Genomic DNA, 18,173 nt, shown 5'->3' with positions numbered 1-18,173 from the left:
TTATTGCGACAGAATTCCAGGGAATTCGGAGCTGGAGCCGGGAATGTCCCGCTGGGATTTGGGAGAAGCGGCACCGGCGGCGGGATCGGGGTTGGGATTTAGTGCAAGAAACGCTGCCCATGCACGGCATTCCCGGGAAATGCGCCCCATTCCCGGCTGGAAAACTCCCGGGAAGGATCTCCGGTGATTTGGGATCCGGGATTCGGGACCCGGGATCCAGGCGGGGGGAGCGGACGGAGCAGGGCTGAGGCACGGCTGAATCGGGCTCGTCCCGGGAATTCCGGGAATTCCGGGAGCGGGATGCGGCTCCCGGAGGATCCAAAGGCTGGAGCGCGGCGTCTCTGGGGGAAACCGGGAGTGTGGAGAGTTTGGGATGCTCCAAAAACCGGGATAATTCCCTCCGGTGCCCATGGAAAACCGGGATGCTCCGATAAACCGGGATAACTCCCTCCGGTGCCCATGGAAACCGGGATGCTCCGATAAACCGGGATAATTCCCCCCGGTGCCCATGGAAACCGGGATAACTCTCCCCAGTGAGCCTGGGGAGTTTCAGGATGCTCCAGCCGCACCGGGATGTTCCGGCCGCACCGGGATAACTCGCGCCGTGCCCCCGGTCCCGGGATTTCGCCGCCCCGCCGCTCTCAGGCCTCCCCCGCCGTCCCCCCGCGGTTCCTGGCGCGGCGGCGGCGGCTCCGCGCGGCGGGGCCGGGGGTACCCGGGGGGACACAGCCCGGGGGACCGGGGGGACACGCAGGGGGCACACAGCACAGGGCACCGGAGCGGAGCGCGGCGCTGGCGGCTCCCGGGCCGGCCCCGCGGGCGAGCGGCGGCGAGAGGCTCCCGACGGCCACGGCCGCGCGCAGCAGGGACCGGGCGGCTCCCGGAACCGCCGGAACCGCCGGAGCCGCGCTCAGAACCGGGCACCGCCGCCCTCCTCCTCCTCCTCCGCCCGGTTCTCCGGTTCCCCGTGCGCTCGGAGCCGCGCTCAGAACCGGGCACCGCCGCTCTCCTCCCCCGCCCGGCTCCACCCGCCCCCCGGAACCCCCGGAGCCCCCGGTCAGAGCCGGGCACCGCCCCCCTCCTCCTCCGCCCGGTTCTCCGCTTCCTCCCGCGCCCCTTCCTCGTTGAGATGCGACTTCCCGGGCCCCGCGTCCGCCGAGGGCCCCGCGCGGGGCTGCGGGGACGCTCCGGCCGCGCCGCCGTTGGCACCGAGCCCTTCGGACTTGCCGAAATTAAAGAGCTTGCCGGGGTTGAAGGGCTTGGTGGGCGACTGCACCTTCTCGGTGCCCGCGTCCCGCTTAGTCTCGGGCGATTTGAGGAATTTGAAGCTCAGGAAGCCCGGTAATTTGTTCTCGCTGCCCGTGGGCGACTGCGGCGACCTGGCGGTGGCGGTGCCAGCCGCGCCGGTGCCCCCGGACAGGAACTTGCCCTGCAGGGGGATGATCTGCTTCAGCTTCATCACGTTGTTGGTGGCCAGCAGCGAGCTGGGCCGCTTGGGTTTGTCGGGCCCGTGCGCGGAGGAGCCGCCGGAGCTTTTCCCCTTGGCCTGGCCCTTGTCGTGCGCCGGGTCCTGCCCGGTGGCCTCGGCCTTGGTGGCCTCGTCGCGGGCGGGGTCGCGGTCGCGGCGCGCCTGGAGCTCGGCGTGGCGCTGCCGCTCCTCCTCCTCGCGCTTGCGGCGCTGCTGCTGCTGGAAGTGGTGCTGGGCCTGCCGCTCGTGCTTCTGGGGACAGCGACAGGGGACATCGAGGGGACACCGGGACAGTGAGGGGACACAGGGACAGTGAGGGGACACCGGGACAGCGAGGGGGCATCAGGACAGTGAGGGGACAGCGGGAACAGGGCATGGCCGGGGGACATCGAGGGGACACCGGGACAGTGAGGGGACACCGGGACAGCGAGGGGGCATCGGGAACGGGGCATGGCCGGGGGACATCGAGGGGACACAGCCAGGGGACATTGAGGGAACAGAGACAGGGGATGTGGAGGGGACACAGGGACGGTGAGGGGACACTGGGACAGCGAGGGGACACCAGGACAGCAAGAGGACACCAGGACAGCGAGGGGGCAGCAGGACATTGAGAGGACAGCGACAGGGACATCAAGGGGACACTGGGACAGCGAGGGGACGCTGGGACAGTGAAGGGACAGTGGGACATTGAGGGGCATGGCCAGGGGACACAGAGGGGACATCAGGTGTGGGGCACAGCCAGGGGACATCGAGGGGACACCAGGCACAGGGGCACAACAGGGGACACATCTAGGGGACATCAGGGACACACTGAGGGGCACATTCCGGGGACACTGGGCTTGGGGACACCCCAGGAGGGCCAGGGGACACCTCAGGGAGGTCTTCAGGTCCAGGGACACTTTGGGGAGGCCACTGGCCATGGGGACACCTTGGGCAGCCCAGTAATCCTGAGGACATTTTGGGAACCCTTGGGGACACCTTGGGGACGCCACGCGGGCAGGACCCACCTTGAAGGCCTCGCGGCGCTGGTACTCCAGCTTGGCCATCTCCTCGGCCACCCAGGCGGGAATGTCGGGAATGGCCACCTGGATCACGTACTTGAGGAGCAGGGCAAAGTGCTGGGGACACGGGGACATGGGGACACACCTCAGCATTCCTGGCATTCCCGAAATCCTGTCCTTCCGTCCCAAAATCCACTCCTTCCACCCCAGGATCTGCCCCTTCCATCCCAAAGTCCGGCATCTCCACCCCAAAAATCTGGCCCAGTGTCCAGGGAATTAATTAATGAATTAATTAATTGTCCAGGGATCTGAACACCCAAGGCTGTCAGTACCCAGAGCTGTGAGTACCCAGGGATTTGAGTACCCAAGGATTTGAGTACCCAGGGATTTGAGTACCCAAGGATTTCAGTACTCAGGGATTTGAGTACCCAGGGATTTGAGTACTCAGGGATCTGAATACCCAAGGATTTCAGTACCCAGGGATTTCAGTACCCAGCCAATTTCTGGCCCATCCAGCCCAGAATCCCCCCAGCCATCCCCACCCTTGGCCATCACCTCCCCGAGCCGTGACCCAACCTGGGCACCCCAAACCCCATTGGGGTGACCCCGGGGTGCCCCTAGCCCCCATTGGGGTGACTCCAGCCCCCATTGAGGTGACCCCAGTGTGCCCCCAAACCCCATTGAGGTGCCCCCAAACCCCATTGGGATGCCCCAAACCCCACTGGGTGCCCCAAACCCCATTGGGGTGCCCCCAGCCCCCATTGGGGTGCCCCCAGCCCCCACTGGGTGCCCCAGCCCCCATTGGGGTGCCCCCAGCCCCCACTGGGTGCCCCCAAACCCCATTGGGGTGCCCCCAAACCCCATTGGGATGCCCCAAACCCCACTGGGTGCCCCAAACCCCATTGGGGTGCCCCCAGCCCCCATTGGGGTGCCCCCAGCCCCCACTGGGTGCCCCCAGCCCCCATTGGGGTGCCCCCAGCCCCCACTGGGTGCCCCCAAACCCCATTGGGGTGCCCCCAAATCCCATTGGGTGCCCCCAGCCCCCACTGGGTGCCCCCAGCCCCGCTGCCCCCGGCACCTCGAGCACCACGACGCAGACGATGGCGGCCTGGGGGCTGAGCCCCGGGAAGAGGCGCTGCAGCTGCCCGCACTGAGCGATCAGGTAGCAATTAACCACGATGGCCAGCACGCCCATGGCCTCCATCACCTTCTGCAGGACACGTTTCGGGCATCAATTAAAGGTTGTTTTTGGTTAATTGGTTAATTAGTGCGGTGGTTAACGGGTAGCGTGGTTATTGGAATGTGTGTGTTGGTTTTGGGGCCGTTTGCCGGGGTTGGGGGGAAGGTGAAGGAGGGTTAAAGTTGTAAAAGGGTGTGAAGAAAAAATGTTTTAGTGGTAATTAAAAGAAAGAGTGGTAAGAGTGAAAATAAAATGTTAATAATGGTATCTAATAATAATAGTTAATAATATTTTATAATAGTTATTACCAACATTCAACAATATTTTACTATTTTTAAAAATAATTAATATTTAATAATAGTTATTAACTTTTAATAACTCATATAATAGTTAATAATAGCTATTAATATAACCATTAATAGTTATTATAATAATAATTATTTAATAATAGTTTAAAATAATATTTAATAATGGTTAATAATAATTAGTAACACATTTAATAATAAATAATTCTATTTAACAGTATTATTAAATAATTCTATTTAATAATTATATTTTGATATTTTAAAAATTCCTAATGAAATAAAATATAGAAATTTGGTTATTTTAACGTTTTTTAGTGGTTGAACCAATTGTCAGTTCATAGAGCTTCAATTCCTGATTGGCTTCTCAGGTCAGACACGAGGAACCCGAGAGCGGCTTCCCTAAAAACGTCACTGCTGTGCCACCAACGGGGACAAAGCGCCCTGGTCTCCTGATGTCCCTGCTGTCCCCATGGCCCCGTGTCCTGTGTCCCACCTGCCAGTGGCCAATGCTGTCCCTGCTGTCCCCTCTGTCCCCAATGTCCCCATGTCCCCAGCACCTGCCAGTGGCCAATGCTGTCCCCAATGTCCCCGCTGTCCCCAATGTCCCTGCTGTCCCCATGTCCCCAGCACCTGCCAGTGGCCAATGCTGTCCCCAATGTCCCCGCTGTCCCCAATGTCCCTGCTGTCCCCATGTCCCCAGCACCTGCCAGTGGCCGATGCTGGCCACGCGCTGCCCGAAGGGTCTCTGCAGGCCCGTGCAGAGCTTGAAGGCGTCGCTGCGGATCTCCAGCACGTTGTTGAGCAGCGCGCAGGCGGCCGCCAGCGGGAAGGCCGAGGAGAACAGCACCACGTAGGCAAACTGGATGAACATCTCCTGGTAGTCCTGGAAGGTGTCCTGAGGGGACAGCGGGGACACCGCCCGCGTCACCGGGGGCTCTGGGCTGGCTCCTGATGGGACAGCTCGGGAGGGGACACTCTGGGAGGCCACCAGACATGGGGACACCTCATGGAGCCCATGGGACACCTTGGAGATGGCCACGGGGACACCTCAGGAAGGGACACTTTGGGAGGTCACCAGACACGGGGACACCTTGGGTATCTTGGTGGCCACAGGGACACCTCAGGTACCCCATGGGACACCTTGGGGAACCCAGTGGGTCCCGGAATAAGGGGACAAAGGGGACAATGGGGACAGAAGCCACCCACCTCGTACTTCTTCATGCAGCTCTCCACCTCGGCCTGGGTCAGCTGCGTGGAGTAATCCTCCTCGGGGGGGTCAATCCACGAGGCGCGGTTGCGCTTCCTCCCTTCCTCCTCGCCTTCCTCCTCCTCCCTCCTCCTCCTCCTCGCCAGCACCGCCGGCTCCGCCGCCCCGCCGGGGCTGCCGGGCTGCGCTTCGGCCTCCTCCTCCTCCTCCTCGCAGAGCTCGAACACGGCCGCGGGGTCCATGCCCTTCTCCACCATGGTGGGGCTGCCCTCCTCCAGGAAGGGCTCGTCCTCGCTGCCGGCGGGCTCGGCGCGGCGCTCGGCGCGCTCGATGAAGCTCACCTTCTTCAGCTTCAGCCCGCAGTCCAGCAGCGCGCTCTCCTCCTCCGAGTCCGAGCCGCGCCGCTCTTCCTCCCCTCCCGCCGCCGCCTCCTCCTCCTCCTCCTCCTCGGGCACGCCGCAGCCGCCGTTCAGGCAGCGCTTGCCCTCGGCGGGGCCGCGCGGGGCCGGCCGCGGGCCGAGCAGGCGGAGCAGCGCGCGCCCGAGCTCCCGCAGGCTCCGCGCGCTCAGCTCGCCGCGCCGCAGCCGCCGGTACAGGTGCGGCTGCGCCACCTCGCGCGCGTTCTGCAGGAACTGCCGCGTGATCAGCAGCGTGGCCAGCATCTGCGGGGACACGGCGGGCGCGGCGTCACCTCCCCGCCGCCCCACGGCCCGGCCCCGCGCCGTGCCTGCTGCTCCCGGGGTGTCCCTGCTCCGCCCCGATGTCCCCACAGTGTCCCCGCTTCTCCTGTGCTGTCCCTGCTCCTGATGTCCCCACAATGTCCCTGCTTCTCTTGTGGAGTCCCTGCTCCTCTCTGATGTCCCCACAGTGTCCCTGCTTCTCCTGTGGTGTCCCTGCTCTTCTTGTGCTGTCCCTGCTCCTGATGTCCCCACAGTGTCCCTGCTTCTCCTGTAGGGTCCCTGCTCTTCTTGTGCTGTCCCCACTTCTCCTGTGGAGTCCCCGCTCCTGATGTCCCCACAGTGTCCCCACTTCTCCTGTGGAGTCCCTGCTCCTGATGTCCCCACAGTGTCCCTGCTCCCCTTGTGCTGTCCCTGCTTCTCCTCTGGGGTCCCTGCTCCTCTCTGATGTCCCCACAGTGTCCCTGCTTCTCTTGTGGTGTCCCCTGCTCTTCTTGTGGAGTCCCCGCTCCTGATGTCCCCACAGTGTCCCTGCTCCCCTTGTGGTGTCCCTGCTTCTCCTGCAGTGTCCTCGCTCCTGATGTCCCCACAGTGTCCCTGCTTCTCCTGTGGTGTCCCTGCTCCTCCCCAATGTCCCCACAGTGTCCCTGCTCCTGTCGTGGTGTCCTTGCTCCTCTTTTGGTATCTCTGTTCCCGTTGTGGCGTCCCCGCTCCTGATGTCCTCACAGTGTCCCTGCTCCCCTTGTGCTGTCCCCATGCTGTCCCTGCTCCTCTCTGTTGTCCCCTGAGTGTCCCCTGGATGTCCCCTGAGTGTCCCCTGGGTGCCCCCTGGGTGTCCCCTGGGTGTCCCCTGAGTGTCCCCTGGATGTCCCCTGCGTGTCCCCTGAGTGTCCCCTGGATGTCCCCTGAGTGTCCCCTGGATGTCCCCTGGGTGTCCCCTGGATGTCCCCTGAGTGTCCCTTGAGTGTCCTCTGAGTATCCCCTGGATGTCCCCTGCATGTCCCCTGAGTGTCCCCTGGATGTCCCCTGAGTGTCCCCTGGATGTCCCCTGAGTGTGTCCCCTGGATGTCCCCTGAGTGTCCCCTGGGTGTGTCCCCTGGGTGTCCCCTGGATGTCCCCTGAGTGTCCCTTGAGTGTCCCCTGGGTGTCCCCTGGATGTCCCCACGCTCCTACTTTGGATACTCCCAGGGTCCAGCAAAAGCGCAGGAGGCGCCTGAGGAAGATGAGGGACAGGTGGAGGTGGAGGAGGATGGAGGGGAGCAGAGCCTCCCGGAGCTGCCGCGCGAGGCTCTGCGACAGGGACAGGATGAGCAGGAGCTGCGGAAGGGACACAAAAGGGACACGGAGGGACAACACGGCGACACCACAACCACACAGGGACAGAGACACGTTGTCGTGAGCCGCGCCGGGCGGGGACACAGGCGGGGGGACACCCGGCGGGATGCGGTGGTGGTGGAGGGGGGTGCAGGGCTGTTGGGGACACTGTGGGGACATCGGCCCCGCTGGCAGGGTCCCCTCACCTCCTTGAGGCGCTCCATGTCCTTGAGGTAGAATCCGATGTAGAAAAGGCTCAGGTAGGAATTGACGAACTGGAACTGGCGGTGACAGCGGGGGGGGTGGCACCTCGGTCACCTCGGTGTCCCCTCAGCGCTGGCTGAGAGCTTCTGCTTCCCTCCAGATGTCCCCTCTGTGACATCTCCAGCCCCAGCTGTCACCTCTGTTCCCTCCAGTCCCCTCTGTCCCTCCTGGACCTCTCTGGTCCCCTCTGTCCCTCACCAGGAGCCACTGGGACCCCTCCAGTGCCCTCTGTCCCCTCCGGTCCCCTCTGACCCCTCAGCCAGCCCTGCCAGGATCTCTCCAGTCCCCCCCACTCCCCCGTGTCCCTGATCCTGGCCCCCTCCATTCCCCCAGTGTCCCCCCATGTCTCACTGTCCCCCCAATGTCCCCGTGTCCCCAGTCCCCCCAGTGTCCCCCAGTGTCCCCCCATGTCCCAGTGTCCCCAATGTCCTCGGTGTCCCCAGTCCCCCTATGTCCCCATGTCCCCAGTGTCCCCCAGTGTCCCCCAGTGTCCCCCCAGTGTCCCCATGTCCCCAGTGTCCCCATGTCCCCAGTGTCCCCATGTCCCCCCAGTGTCCCCGTGTCCCCTCACCAGGACCATTTTGATGATGAGGTGTTTCTCGTAGGCGCTCTGCAGCCGATAATTCTCTGCAGGGCACAGGGGGAAGGTCAGGGGGGCCCGGGGGTCCCAGGGCCACCCCATGGCCACCACGGGGTCCCCAGCGCACCCATGTCATTGAGCCACAGGGCCACTTTCTTGTAGAGCTCGTCACAGGCGGTGACAATGACGGCCAGGATGATTTTGGGCAGGAAGCGAAGGACGCGCGGCAGCTCCTGGATGCTGAGCACCAGCTCCTGTGGGGACAGGGACAGGGACAGGGACAGGGACAGGGACAGGGACAGGGACAGGGACAGGGTGGGGATAGGGACAGGGATGGGACATGGAGACAATCAGGGTCAGGATCAGAATCAGGACCCGGAGCAGCACCAGCAGGAGGAGCAGTGCCACTGTCACTGTCCCCAGAGCGGGGCCACTGTCACTGTCCCCAGAGCATTGTCACTGTCACTGTCCCCAGAGCGGGGTCACTGTCACTGTCCCCAGGACAGTGCCACTGTCACTGTCCCCAGGACGGGGCCACACCTGGAGCTGGAAGCAGCCGAGCATGAGGAGGAAGACGAGGGTGAGGCAGGCCAGGCAGACGGGGAGGCTGACGAGGCTCTGGAACAGGAGGCGCTTCCAGGGCGGGTAATAGAACTCCTCAGCGCTGGTCACCGGGCTGATCCGCTTGGTGCCCTGCGGGCACAGCCGTGGCACACACAGGGACAGGGACAGGGACAGGGACAGGGACAGGGACCACAGGGACAGGGACAGGGACTCACAGGGACAGGGACGGGGATGGGGACAGGGACAGGGACAGGGACAGGGACTCACAGGGACAGGGACAGGGACAGGGACAGGGACACAGGGACAGGGACGGGGACAGGGACAGGGACAGGGACAGGGGACAGGGACAGGGACGGGGACAGGGACAGGGACGGGGACGGGGACAGGGACAGGGACCCACAGGGACAGGGGCAGGGACAGGGACAGGGACAGGGACAGGGAGCCACGGGGCACTCACAGGGATGGGGACAGGGAGCCACGGCCCATGGGACACTCAGGGACAGGGAGCCACAGACCCATCCAGGGACCCCACAGGTCCAGGGACCCCAGAGATCCATCCAGGGACCCCACACCCCATGGCACCCACAGATCCAGGGACCCCAGAGATCCAGGGACACCCCCGGGACTGGTGGCTGAACCCCCTCAGGATGGGATCTGGGGACCTTTCCGAGGAATGGGATCCCCCAAAAGGGATGGAACACCCCAAAAGGGACAGAATGCCTCGTGGAATGGGATCCCCAAAAGCGACAGGACATTTCCCAGGGAATGGGGCCCCTCCCAAAGGACAGGACCCCAAGGAATGGGATCCCCCCAAAAAAGGATGGGATCTCCCAAGGAATAAGACCCCCCTGAAGGAATGGGGTCCCCCAAAAGGGACAGGATCTTTCCCAAAGCATGAGATCCCCCAAAAGGGATGGGACTTTTCCCAGGGATGGAACCCCAAAAGGGACAGGACCCCAAGGAATGGGACCCCAGAAGGCACAAGACCCCCAGGGATGGGACCCCAGAAGGGACGGGACCCCAAGGAATGGGATCCTCCAGAAGGGACAGGACCCCAAGGGATGGAACCCCAGAAGGCACAAGACTCCAAGGAATGGGACCCCAGAAGGTGCAGGACCCCGTGCTGGTGTCTGACCCGGAACTGGGGCCGGGGCTCCTCCAGGGACTCTGCGGGGGTGTCCAGCGTCCCCCACTTGTAGGCGAACTCGGCGCCGCGGCGCTTCCACTCCTCCAGGAACAGCGTGGCCCAGATGACGTTGAAGATGGCAAAGACCACGCAGGAGATGTCCTGGCTGGTCTGGGGGACAGACAGCACCAACTGCACCGGGGTTGGGTCCCCTCCCCGCCGCCCACAGCCCCCAAATGCAGCCCTGGGGGGTTGGGAGTGCCCCCAGGCCAGGGGGAATGGATGGGGTGAGGCGCTGAGGGAAAAGGAGGAGGGAATCCACCAGGGAAGGGGGGAAATCCCACAAAGAGGGATGGAAAACCCCACAAGGAAGAAAGGAAAACCCCACAAGGAAAACCCCACAAGGAGGGATGGAAAACCCCACAAGGAGAGATGGAAAACCTCATAAGGAAGAAAAACCCCACAAGGAGGGATGGAAAACCTCATAAGGACAATCCCACAAGGAGGGATGGAAAACCTCATAAGGAAGAAAGGAAAACCCCATAAGGAAAACCCCACAAGGAGGGATGGAAAACCCCACAAGGACAATCCCACAAGGATGGATGGAAAACCCCATAAGGATGGATGGAAAACCCCATAAGGACAACCCCACAAGGAGGGATGGAAAACCCCAAAAGGAAGAAAGGAAAACCCCACAAAAAAGGGATGGAAAACCCCACAAAGAAGGATGGAAAGCCCCAAGGAAGAATGGAAATCCTCAAGGAGAGCTGGTAAACCCCAAGGAGGGATGAAAACCCCGCGAAGGGAAGAAAAGCCCACAAAGAGTGATGGAAACCCCAAAGGGGGGACGAAAACCCTTAAAGGAGTTTGGAAACCCTCAGAGAAGGATGGGAACCCCAAGAGGGGATGGAAACCCCAAGGAAGGTTGGGAAACCCCCAGAGTGGCCCCAGAGTGGCCCCAGAGGCCCCACCTGGTCGCTGTCGGTGAAGCTGTAGAGGATGGAGCCGAACACGGCCGGGTACACCATGGCCGAGGTGTAGAAGCCCAGCCAGGCGAAGTACATGGCAATCTTCACCCCGAAATAGTCACAGATGTCATCTGGGCGGGGCACAGGGGACATCAGCAGGGCCAGGACCCTAAAACCCCTCTGGGGTCACCCCAAAGCTCAGTGAGGGGCTAGGAGCCCGAAAATCCCGCTGGGATCACCCTAAATGGGACCCCAAAAACCCCACTAGGCTCACCCTAAATGGGACCCCTAAAACCCCTCTGGGGTCACCCCAAACCCTCTGGGACCCCCTAAAACCCCGCTGGGGTCACCCCAAAGCTCACCAAGGGGCTGTGAGCTCCAAAACCCTGCTGGGACCCCACAAACCCTGCTGAGGTCACCCCAAAGCCTCAGGGACCCCAAAAGTGCCCCAAAGCTCACCGAGGGACTGGGACCCCAGAAAACCTTCTGGGATCACCCCAAGCCCTCTGAGACCCCAAAAACCTTGCTGGGGTCACCCCAAACCCCGTGGGACCCCCAAACCACCGCTGGTCTCACCGAGGGTCTGCACCTCGCACACCACGGGGTGACCCCAAAGCCTCGCCGAGGGACTGGGACCCCAAAAACCCTCCTGGGGTCACCCCAAACCCTGTGGGACCCCAAAACCCCTGCTGGCATGACCCCAAACCCTGTGGGACCCCCAAACCACCGCTGGTCTCACCGAGGGACTGCGCCTCTCACACCGCTTTGGGGTGACCCCAAAGCTTCACCAAGGGACTGGGACCCCACAAACCCTCTTGGGGTGACCCCAAACCCTCTGAGACCCCCAAAGCATCCCTGGCCTCACCGAGGGGCTGCGCCTAGCACACCGCCTGCACCCAGGACTTCATCCACGGGGCTTGAGGATGCCACCTCTGCTGCGTGCAGGGGACAGGCTGCTGGGATAAACCACAACGGGACTGCCACGGCCCCGGATGGGGACTGGGGACAAGGGGAGGGACATGGGGACACGGGCAGGGACAATGGGGACAAGGGGCAGGGACAGGGGACACGGCCGGGATCCACACTGCCACCCGCTGGCCCTGGGGTTGGGTTGCACGGGACAAGGGGTGGGGACAGTGGGGACAGTAGGGACAATGGGGACAGTGGGGACAGCTCTGTGCACACCAGGATCCTACAAACCCTGCCCAGCACACGGCCCCAGGGATGGGGACAATGGGGACACGGGTCAGGGACAATGGGGACAAGGGGTCAAGGACAATGGGGACATGGCCCGGGATCCCCACTGCCACCCTGCATGGCCCTGGGGTGGCGGGGTTGGCACAGGGACAATGGGGACGGTGGCACGTGGGAGCTCCGTGCCATAGGGGCGGTGGCACCAGGTGCCACCAGGTGCCATGGCAGTGTCACTGGGTGCCGTGGCAGTGTCATGCGGCAGTGTCACCGGGTGCCGCGGCAGTGTCACCGGGTGCCACACTCACTGATGGGCTGGCCCTCCAGGAAGTGGATGTTGTGCAGGGACTCGCCCTGCTTGGCCCGCAGGTTCTCCAGCCAGTAGCGGATGATGCTCTGCCGCTCCTGCGGGGGACACGCTGCCATTGGCCCTGCCTTGTCCCCTCCCTGGCCTGTCCCTGTCCCCTCCCTGGCCTGTCCCTGTCCCCGGCGCCGGGGGTGGCTGTATCCTCAGCCAGCCTCCCCACATCCCGTATCCCTAGATCCCAACAGCCCCATATCCCTGGATTCCTGTAGTTCTGTGCCCCACATCTTGGTATCCCGTGTGCAAGATCCCCATATCCCATGTCCCATATCTCGTACCTCACATCCCATATCCCATATCCCCACATCCCATATCCCAGAACCTGTACCCCCATATCCCACCCCTGTACCCCATACCCCATATCTGATACCCCATACCCCATATCTCACACCCTGTACCCCATTTCCCAGACCCCATACCCCATATCCCACACCCCACACCCCATACCCCATATCTGATACCCCATACCCCATATCCCACACCCCATATCCCACACCCTGTACCCCCATATCCCCCCCTGTACCCCATACCCCATATCTGATACCCCATACCCCATTTCCCACACCCCACACCCTGGACCCTATACCCTATACCCCATATACCACACCCCATATACCACACCCCACACCCCACACCCCATACCCCATATACCACACCCCATAACCCACACCCTGTACCCCATACCCCATATCCGATACCCCATACCCCATATCCCACACCCCACACCCCATACCCCATATCCCATACCCCATACTCCATACCCCATATACCACACCCCACACCTCATATCCCACACCCCACACCCTGTACCCTGTACCCTATACCCTATACCCCATATACCACACCCCATATACCACACCCCATATCCCACACCCCATATACCACACCCCATAACCCATGCCCCATATACCACACCCCACACCCCATGCCCCATATACCACACCCCATATACCACACCCCATATACTACACCCCATATCCCACACCCCATATACCACACCCCATATACCACACCCCACACCCCATGCCCCATATACCACACCCCACACCCCACACCCCACACCCCATGCCCGTGCCCGCCTGGGAGCTGAAGAAGCCGAGCTCGTTGTCGATGTTCTCGTAGATGAAATCCTCCTCGCAGGAGAAGCCGCGGGTGCCGCCCCCGAACTCCGCCTTCACCGGCTTGCGCAGCCCCAGCTCGTCCGCCCCGCGCAGCAAACTGCGGGGACAGCATGGGGACAGCGTGGGGACAGGGCTGGGGACACACTGGGACAGTGTTGGGGACATGCCAGGGACAGCGCTGGGGACATGGTGAGGACATGGTGGGGACATGTTGGGGACAGTGTTGTGGACGCGGTGGGGACACAGTGGGGACAGCATTGGGAGAGGGTTGGGGACAGCGTGGGGACATGGTGGGGACAGTGTTGGGACAGTGTTGGGGACACATTGGGGACAGCATTGGGGACATGCCAGGGACAGCACTGGGGACAGCGCTGGGGACATGGCAGGCGGGGACAGCATTGGGGACAGTGTTGGGACAGCATTGGGGACACGGTGGGGACATGGCGGGCGTGGACAGCCTTGGGGACAGCGTTGGGGACACCCTGAGGACACTGTGGGGACGGGCACGCACCTCTCGTAGGTGGCGGTGAGGAAGAAGGCGTAGACGCGCGTGTGCCGGTGGTGCCGCACCTGCACGATCAGCTCGGGGATGCCCAGGCGGATGTGGTTCAGCAGCCACAGCAGCGTGTGGTCATCCGTGCTGTCTGCGGGGACACAGCCGTGCGTCCTGCCCCGTGTCACCGGCCCGGGGCCCAGCCCTCCGCGTGTCCCTCATCCCTGTCCCCACATCCTGCCGCATGTCTCTCATTCCAGTCCTGATCCTGACGCGTGTTCCTGTCCCTGTGCCCATCCATCCCCATGTCCCTCATCCCCATCCTCAGCCCTCCACATGTCCCTCATCCCTGTTCTCACCCACCCTCATGTCCCCACTGTGTCCTCACCATGTCCCCAACACTGTCCCCATCCTGCTGCGTGTCCCTGTCCCAGTGCCCAGCCCTCCACATGTCCCTCATCCCTGTCCCCATCCATCCTCGTGTCCCTATCCCAGTCCCCATCCATCCACACATTCCCCACTCCTTCCCACGTCCCCATCCCTCCCTGCATCCCCCATCCTCCACTCCCACTGCCTCCTCCCGGGCTCCCCCCACCATCCCCACCCCCTCCTGCCCTGGCTATCCCGGATTTTCCCGGCCACATCCCATCCCGGATTCCCCAGTCACATCCCGATCCCTGTTCTCCCGATCACATCCCAATCCCGGTTTTCCCCGTCCTACCCCATCCCAATCCCTGTTCTCCCGATCACATCCCATCCCGGATTCCCCAGTCACATCCCGATCCCGATTCTCCCGACCACATCCTGATCCCGGTTCTCCCGGCCCCACCCCAATCCCGGTTTTCCTGGCCACATCCCAATCCCGGTTCTCCGATCCCGGTTTTCCCGGCCCCATCCCGATCCCGGTTTTCCCTGTCCCACCCCGCCCCTATCCCGCTTTTCCCGGTTTCCTACCCGGGAATGTCATCAGCACGTCGCAGTTCTCCGTGGGCACCGTTTTCATCCAGGCCTTGTGGGACATGATGTAGCGCCCGGCCTGGAGCAGCCGCTTCCCGAAGAGTTTATCTGCGGCGGGAGGCCGGGCACGGATCAACCCCCGCGGGCAGCGGATCCCAGAGCGCCCCGGAGCCCCGGGCTGGCATCGCGACGCGTCCCCGCCTGTCCCCAACCCGGCCGTGGCACGGGGCACGGCGGTGCCACCGCCCCGGCATCGGGTTTCTCCTGCGGCAGCTCCCAAAATCGGCCCCGACAGCTGCGGGGAGGAGCCGCCAGCGCGTTCCGCCACCCCCGGCGGTGCCGAATGTCGCGGGGTGTCCCCTCGGAGCGTCCCCAAAGGCTCTCACCTCCTCCCCGGAGCCCGGGCACGGAAAAGCGCAGGAAAAACGGGGATGGGGAAAAAAAAGCAAGCAGCCGGTCTCCATGGAAACCGCGCCGCCGCGCCGGGCTGCGGTGGGGACAGTCCCCAAAGCACCCGCGGGGCGTGGTGGCACCGAGGGGACACGGCCGCTGCCCCGCCCGGGGTGGCCGCGCCGCTGGGACGCGCTGTCCCCGTGTCCGGTGTCCCCAAAGCGCCTCCCGGGGAGGGTGGGGACAGGGGGGGATCCCAAAAAATCCACCCCAGGCTGGCAGGGAGGGAGGTCCCCAATGGCGTGGGGACCCCGCTTGTCGCTTCCCTGCCTCAGTGTCCCCTGGTGCCTCAGTGTCCCCTCCTCGGCCCGGGATGTGGCGGCGCCCCGGGGCTGGGAAGGGCTCGGGGTGCCGGAAACCGCCCGGGAAAACAGGAAATGCCGCAGCTGCTGATGCCAGGAAGGCACCCCAAAACCCGGGCACCTCTGTGGGACCCCAAAACCCGGGCACCTCTGCTGGCACCCCTCAAACCCCGCGCCCTGGCGGGCTCTGAAAGGCTCCGCTGTCCCCGAGCCGAGGGTGGCACTTGGGGACAGCGCCAGGCTGCCACCCCCGCTGTGGCACCGGTCCGGCAGGCTGGGCACGGCCGTGTCCTGCCCTGGGGTGCGGGGGTGCCAGGGTTTGGGGGGGTGCAGGGTTATGGGGGTAACAGGGTGCCAGGGTTTGGGGTAACAGGGTGCCAGTGTTTGGGGTAATAGGGTGCCAGGTGGGGTAATGGGGTGCCACGCTGCCAGGGGGTTGATGTTTAGGGGTGCTCCGGTATTGGGGTACCAGGGCGTTGAGGGGCTGGGTACAAGGGGATTGGGATGCTGGGGTGCCAGGCTGTTGGGGTATTGGGGTGCCAGACCCTTAGGGTGCCAGTGTTTTAGGGTGCCCGTGTTTTATGGTGCCAATGTTTTAGGGTGCCAGTGTTTTAGGGTGCCCGTGTTTTAGGGTGCCAGGCCATGCGGATATCAGGCTGCGGGGCTACCACGGTGCCCGGTGGGCACGGGGCGCTGGCGGCCGTGGCCGTGCCACCCTGGCCGGGCAGCCGGGTGACGCCGGCGGGCTGAGCTCACCCACCCTGCATTATTCATGTCCTGCCCGCAGCGGTGCCACCCGGCGCGGGCGGCGGCTGCGGGGCCGCTGCCACCCTCGCGGGGCAGTGCCCACCCCGGGGGCACAGACCCAGGGCCGGGGGGGCTTTCCGTGCCCGAGCTCATGGAAAAAGGGGGTCCCCAGCACCCCCAGGCTGGCTGGGCTTGGGGGGTGACCGCCACCCTCACCCCGCTGTCCCCGCGGTCCCTCCCGACACGCGGTGCCACCCCCGAGGGCTCGGCGGGGCCGGCGCGCCGTGTGCCACCCCCCGGGTCCCCCCGCTTGTCCCCGTTTGTCGCCGGCCGTGCCGCTCACCTTGGCTCCCGGGCTAAGGTCACCGGAGCTGCGGCGTGGCGGGCACCGAGCGGTGTCCCGGGGGGGGGCACGAAGTGGGTCACCCACCCGCCGCCGGGAGCCCCGCTCGGTGCCACAGCTGCCACCAGGCCCTGCCACCCCCCCCGCCGAGCCGGGGATGTCACCTGGCCCCGCGCCACGCGGGGGAGGGGACCCCAAGGCCGGCGTGGGGACAGCGACACAAAGGCTGCGAGCTGCGCCACCCCCATGCCGTGCTTGGGGGGCACGGGCTGGCAAGGGGGGGGGGGGGGATCAAAGCGCCTTCCTGGGGTGGGGGGGACACGGGGGGTGACATCAGTGGGGGGGGGGACACGGGGGGTGTCACCGGTGAGGGGGGGGGACACGGAGCCGGCTGCCAGCGCCATCCCGGGGGGACTCGGGGCTGTCCGGGGTTGGGAGGGGGGTGACAAAAAAGCCCCCGAGAGCCACAGCACCCCCCCACACCCACCATGAGGCGGGACCCCCACGGGCAGAGGGGTTCGGAGCCGTGCCGGTACCGGGGGGATGCTCAGAGCTCCGGTACCGGCAGCCCCGATCCGCCCCCCCCATCCCGTATCCGCAGCGAGCCGCATCCCGGCCCTCCCCGTGCCCCCCCCGCGCCGCTCCCGCATCTCCCGGTTGCCCGTACCCAGCACTCCGGTGGGCGCCGCCGGTTCCGCTCGCTCCTCCGCGGCCGGGCCCCGCCGGGGCCGCTCTCCGTCCTGCGCCGCGGCCGCCGCCGCTTCGGGCATGGTGCGGGGCTCGGCGGCGGCGGCGGGGCCGGTGCATGGGGCCGCCGGGGCCGCCGGGGCCGCCGCCGCTGCCGCCGCCGCCGCTGCGGCCGGGAGGAGGAGGAGGAGGGACAAAGGCGGCGGAGCGGGCGGAGCGCGGAGCCGCCGCCGCTCCCGGGACGCTCCGGTTGGCCGCGGCTCCCGGCCACGCGTGTCCGGCCGCGCCCCGCGGTGGGGGGGGGTCCCGGGGGGCGGCTCGGAACGGCGCTGGCACCGGCGGGGTCCCCGGTGTGCCCCCCCCCCCCACGCCGTGCTCGGCCTGTCCCCAGCGGTGTCCCCAAGTGCCACCCACCCCCCGGTGTCCCCCCCCGCCCGGTGAGGCGGCTCCCGGTAACCCGAGCGGGCTGAGCGCTGCCCGGTGACATTTTGGGTGACCCCCCCCTCCCCCAGCGCGGCCCCCTCAGCACGGGGGGGTCCCCCCAAAGTCCCCAAAGCCCCCCCCAAAGCCGGGGCTCCGCTCGGGATGCGGGATTTGGGGGGGGGGGGGCACGGCTGTGCCCGGTGCCACCGGGAGATGTCCCCGAGCTGTCACCTCGGCTGGCACGGGAGGGCACGGGCCAGTGCCAGGCTGTCCCCGTTTATCCCAGTCCATCCCAGTCTGTGTCCTCAGTGGAAGCCAAACCCAGATTTTGGGAATCGGAATAGGAATAATAATAATAATAATAATAATAATAATAATAATAATAATAATAATAATAATAATAATAACAACAACAACAATAATAAGAATAATAATAGTATA

General features: G+C 64.4%; 1 protein-coding gene across 1 annotated transcript; it reads right to left on the bottom strand.

Annotated features, from left to right (window-relative positions):
* Positions 1-1,057: 1,057 nt before the first annotated feature.
* Positions 1,058-17,392, bottom strand: ANO8 (anoctamin 8). The gene is made up of 16 exons (XM_030966944.1): positions 17,290-17,392; positions 14,778-14,888; positions 13,842-13,974; positions 13,289-13,427; positions 12,154-12,250; positions 10,658-10,785; positions 9,696-9,857; positions 8,537-8,689; positions 8,124-8,250; positions 7,988-8,043; positions 7,359-7,433; positions 5,161-5,823; positions 4,658-4,849; positions 3,548-3,679; positions 2,476-2,586; positions 1,058-1,720 (listed from the first exon to the last, which is right to left on the bottom strand). The coding sequence occupies exons 1-16, from the start codon at positions 17,390-17,392 to the stop codon at positions 1,058-1,060; spliced, it is 3,045 nt and encodes a 1,014-aa protein (XP_030822804.1).
* Between the last annotated feature and the right edge of the window lie 781 nt (positions 17,393-18,173).

Source organism: Camarhynchus parvulus, chromosome 28 (assembly GCF_901933205.1).
Source record: "Camarhynchus parvulus chromosome 28, STF_HiC, whole genome shotgun sequence".
Taxonomy (NCBI): Eukaryota; Metazoa; Chordata; class Aves; order Passeriformes; family Thraupidae; genus Camarhynchus; species Camarhynchus parvulus.
This window is presented reverse-complemented; position numbering and strand designations above follow the sequence as displayed.

Coding starts and splice junctions, on each gene's coding strand:
- ANO8 (XM_030966944.1), bottom strand. CDS start 17,392: ATGCCCGAAGCGGCGGCGGCCGCGGCGCAGGACGGAGAGCGGCCCCGG. Junction 10,786..12,153: donor CCTGGAGGGCCAGCCCATCA/GTGAGTGTGGCA, acceptor TGCCCCGCCCAG/ATGACATCTGTGACTATTTC. Junction 2,587..3,547: donor TCTGCGTCGTGGTGCTCGAG/GTGCCGGGGGCA, acceptor CCGTGTCCCCAG/CACTTTGCCCTGCTCCTCAA.